The sequence below is a fragment of the Penaeus japonicus genome, unplaced genomic scaffold, assembly GCF_977035675.1.
Source record: "Penaeus japonicus unplaced genomic scaffold, GWHDUDI00000001_assembly GWHDUDI00000022, whole genome shotgun sequence".
Classification (NCBI taxonomy): Eukaryota; Metazoa; Arthropoda; class Malacostraca; order Decapoda; family Penaeidae; genus Penaeus; species Penaeus japonicus.
In genome coordinates this window covers 36064768-36069767 of record NW_028234424.1, presented here as the reverse complement: position 1 = coordinate 36069767, position 5000 = coordinate 36064768, and the positions used below count along the sequence as shown (strand labels likewise).

Here is a 5000-nt window from a genome sequence, read left to right as displayed (position 1 = left end):
TTATTATAATTTAGCCTTATTAACATCATGATTATTAGTATTATTATGATTGGCATTCTTATTGTTACTATTACAATTACTATTACCATTATCATCCTATTATCATTTCCATCATTATTGTTATCATCTTCTCTATTGATATTCATATCATTATCCCCATTATTTTTATTATCATGATTATTATCATTATTGTCATTATTAATGAGCAAAATACATACAAACTTTCATTTCCACGTTTCCGGTTCTTCATACTATATTACTAATGCATAATACATTCTACTACTATATACTACATAAATACATTGCACACACTACTACATTCTACATTTAGGGAGATATACAGACAGATGCGAAGACTTATAGAAAGATAATTCTCAGAACTATGATCACTTTTATCATCATTATTTTCACAATCGTCATGATCATGATAATTTTTACTGATAAAAATACAACAAAAATACAATTACATATCATTATTATTGTTAATCCTGTTCTTGTACTTAATAAGGATAATGATTGTCATATTCATTATCAACATTATTACTATCTTGATGCTTATTACTATTACCATCATTATCGTTAACATTATTATAATTGTTATCTTTATTATCATTATTATTATTCACATTATCATTATATTTATTCTTATTCTTTTTATGATCATCATCATTAATATCAATGATTACCATTATTCTAATAGGAACGATTATCATCATTATCATTAACATTTTATCATCAGTATCATTATTATTATTATCATTGACACATTATCATTATTAACATTTTTGTTATTATTATTATCATTGTTACTATCATTATCATTATCATCATTGCATTACCATTGTTATTCCTATTCTTATTATCCTTATCATTATTAGTGTTATTATTATTATCCTTATCATTATCATTGACATCATTATCATATCTATCATTTTTATTATTATCACTATTACCATTATTATTATCATTATCATTGCTATTATCATCATTATCATTTTATTATCATTATCATTGCTATTATCATCATTATCATTTTATTATCATTATCCTTTTTAAATATTTATCATTATTATTGTCATTAGGATCATCACTATTATCTTCATCTTTATTTCTGTCATCATAATTATAATAATTATTATTACTTTCTTTATTACCATCATTATCATTATCATTCTTACTATTATTATCATTGCCATGATTATTGTTATTGTCATTATTATTATCATTATTATTATTACTATTGCTATTACTACTACCATTATTTTTTTATCATTATTATCATCATTAGTATTAGCATGAAATTATATGATGTATATGATATTAATATACGAAACTGGTTCAATTCGTACAGCTTCTATGAGTAGCTCATATGATGCCATGAACCTCATATGCTGAGCAGAAATCTGTCTTCAAAACCACTTTGCTAGTAGGGCTGTAAAAGCTTTGCACTTAAGCTGTGCAACCTTATCATTATTATTCTTGTCATTACTTTATTATCAGTGGTCGATATTATCACAGTTTTTTATTTCGTATTAGTATTATTTCGTATTGTTTCGTATAGTTTTTTTTTTATGATGTAGTTTTTTCAAGATATAATCTCCGTATTCCTCGTCATCATCCGTGTGAAAAATGTCTGTATTTTAATGATGGAGACACTTGGCATATATACGAACGCATGTGAATTGTAAAATCCAATTTTTAAAATAATCTTCGAGAAAATTACGAAATTCGTTATTATCATTCTGCCAAAATAGTCATTTTCTTGGCACGTATTATTCGTGATTGATAGAAATAATTTTCTCAATTCAGAAATCAAAGGAAACAAACAAAACTAACGCGCGTGAAGACGGCGACGAGAAACAAAGAAAGAAAGATGGAAGAAGAGAAGAATTGAGAGTAAAAAGGAAAAAAAATCTAAAAGCGTAGAGGAGCGCGGGGAGTGAGATCTTGTACAAAAAGGGAAATCGCGAGCGTCGAGCTGCAAGCCAAGCCGTAGCTATATCCTTTTTTCATCGTCTTTTTTTTTACATATAATTCTAAGTAATAATCCCCTCCCCCATTTCCGTCACAAGACAGTTATGTAATCACTTCGCTTATCCGACATTTCAGGACGAGGCAATTCTCTGGGAACATTACAGGTCGCGTGACTGAGGTTTGACTGTAGGTGATCCAGGCCTCTGCATGTTGAGCTTTTTATACTGTAGTGTGACAGTTCATACAATACCCCTCCCCCTCCCCCGACCCCCCTCTCTCACGTCACCCCTCCTCCCCTTACCCTCCCTTTAGCGCCCCCACTTCCCCTCTCTCCCCTTCAGTCCAGTTTTCTGTTCACTGCATATTGTATTTGGAAAATGAAAGCTCTGTTCTTTCATCGAACTGGTCGATGGCGAGTCCTTATTGTTGGGGATTACTATTCTATATTCAATGACGGAAAGAGATATATGTTTGTGTAAATATGTGTATGTGTGGGTTTGAGTGTGTGGATATATACATATATATATATATATATATGTATATATATATATATATATATATATATATATATATATATGTATACATTTATATATATATGTGTGGAGTCTGTAAATTTGATAAATATATAGTATATTATATATATATAATAAATATATATATAAATATATAAATATAGATACATAAATATGTAAAGATATATAAATAAAAATAAATAAATATAATATATATATATATATATATATATATATATTATAATATATTAATTGTTTAAGTATGTAAGTATATTATATATATGTATACGTAAAACTTCATGTAAATATACATATCTATGCATATATATGTATATATATATGTATGTATATATATAAATACATATATATATACATGTACAAATGCACAAAACCACAAACACATACACAGACACACACAAACAACAACAACCACACACACACACATATATATGTATATATATATATATATATATATATATATATATATAAAATTATATAAAAATACAATATGCATATATACATATAAGCATATATATTAACATAAATAAATACAATACATGGTATAGTATATATAAATGATATATAAAAAACATATATATAGATATTAAAGAATATATATATATATATAGTTATATATGTAATAGACACACACATATATATATATTATATATATTATATAATATATTTTTATATATATGTAATATATAAAGATTTCAATAGATGATGTATTAGTAGATAATTATAACGATACATAGATAAAGGTGTATACATATATGTATAGGTATATACATAACCATACACACACACCAAACCCGCAACACACACATATAGGAAGTACATATATAAACAGATATATTATATATAATATATATATATATATATTCGTAAAAAAAAATATATAAAAATATAAATATATATAAAATATATATATATAATTATATGATATTATGATAGAATATATATAAGTATATAGACTGATATATAAATATGAATATACATGTAACATATATATGATATAAGTATAAATACATTACATATATATACGACAGATATAGATAGAACATGTATATAAACATCTATATATATATAAAAAGTATATATAAATATATATATATATATAAATAAATATATAATGTGTGTGTGTTAGTGTGTGTTGTGTGGAGTGTTTGTGTGTATGTTCTGTCAGTGTGTGGTGAATATAAAGACTAAAATGTGTTAGTATGTCTTTATGCCATATAATAATATATATTAAATATATATAGTATAGAGTATAGGTATATATATATTATATCTAATATATATAAATAGAATATGTTACATATATAAGATAATCTAAAATATCTATAAAATAAAAAGGAAATATATATAAGTAAAGTATATTTACATGTAGGTATATCATAGATGTATCTAGAATCTATATATAGGTTACAGACAAGTGTATATGTATATCAATCCATTTATCAGTCTGTATATGTACATAATATATAATTAAATATATAAGCAGCATACTATAGGTGTCTAAAAATATGAAATACATCCATACCTATATATACGAATATACATATATATTTAGTATAAATATACCTATATATCTATATATATATATATCTATATATATGTGTGTGTGAATAAATCTTAAAGTATGTATATATATTACATATAAATTATATAACCCATCAACAACACACAAACACATAAATATATATATTTTTTCTTCTTTTTAGTCTATTTATTTAAACAGTGAAGTAATTTTATATATATAAATGACTATATATAGGCAATATATATAAAATAATAAATATATATAGAAATATATATAATATAGATATATGCTATATATACATAAATATTCATATGTATTGAATATATTATAAATACGATAAATACATATAGAATGTCAACAAAAAATATATATATATAGTAAATAGTCTAATAATATATCTATATATATATATATACTGTATATAAGAAGAGATATATACAATAGTAGTGTATGTATATAGTAATAATTATATAGTATTATATATGTATAAATGATCAAAATAAACGATAAATATACATCTATCTGTATATATATCTATAATTTTATATAGAGTAATATATAGTATACGTAGATAAAAGCATAAATTAGTTAATTATAAAAGTAGTAAAGTATATATCAAAGATAATATATATATAATAGTAGTATCTATAGTATATATATATATATGACATATATACGTAATATCAATGTACAAAATATATATATCGTGATAATATAGGTATATATAAGTATAAGACAAACAAATATTTATATAAATATAAATAGTATATATATAATAGTATACATACAATATAGTACATAAATAAATATAAAATATGATATATATAATATATATAAAAATCTAAATATATATAAATATATATAGTGTGTGTGTGTGATGTGTGTAGTGTATGTGCGTGTGGAAGTGAGTGTCTATATTATATAAGACATTAAATAGTACATATTAAGTATAAATAGTAAAATATAGAAAT

General features: G+C 22.9%; 1 protein-coding gene across 3 annotated transcripts in view; it reads left to right on the top strand.

The window, feature by feature from the left end:
* Positions 1-5000, top strand: part of LOC122263048 (glutamate receptor ionotropic, NMDA 2B) — a 786594-nt gene that overhangs the window by 775224 nt on the left and 6370 nt on the right. Inside the window, exon 22 of one of the 3 annotated variants that reach the window (XM_086549853.1) lies at positions 2110-2160. The exons of the other annotated variants lie outside the window; for them this stretch is intronic. Within the exon in view, the coding sequence (XP_086405979.1) occupies positions 2110-2158 (49 nt within the window). The 3' untranslated portion in view covers positions 2159-2160. The remainder of the gene's footprint in view (positions 1-2109; positions 2161-5000) is intronic. 3 annotated transcript variants of the gene reach the window in all.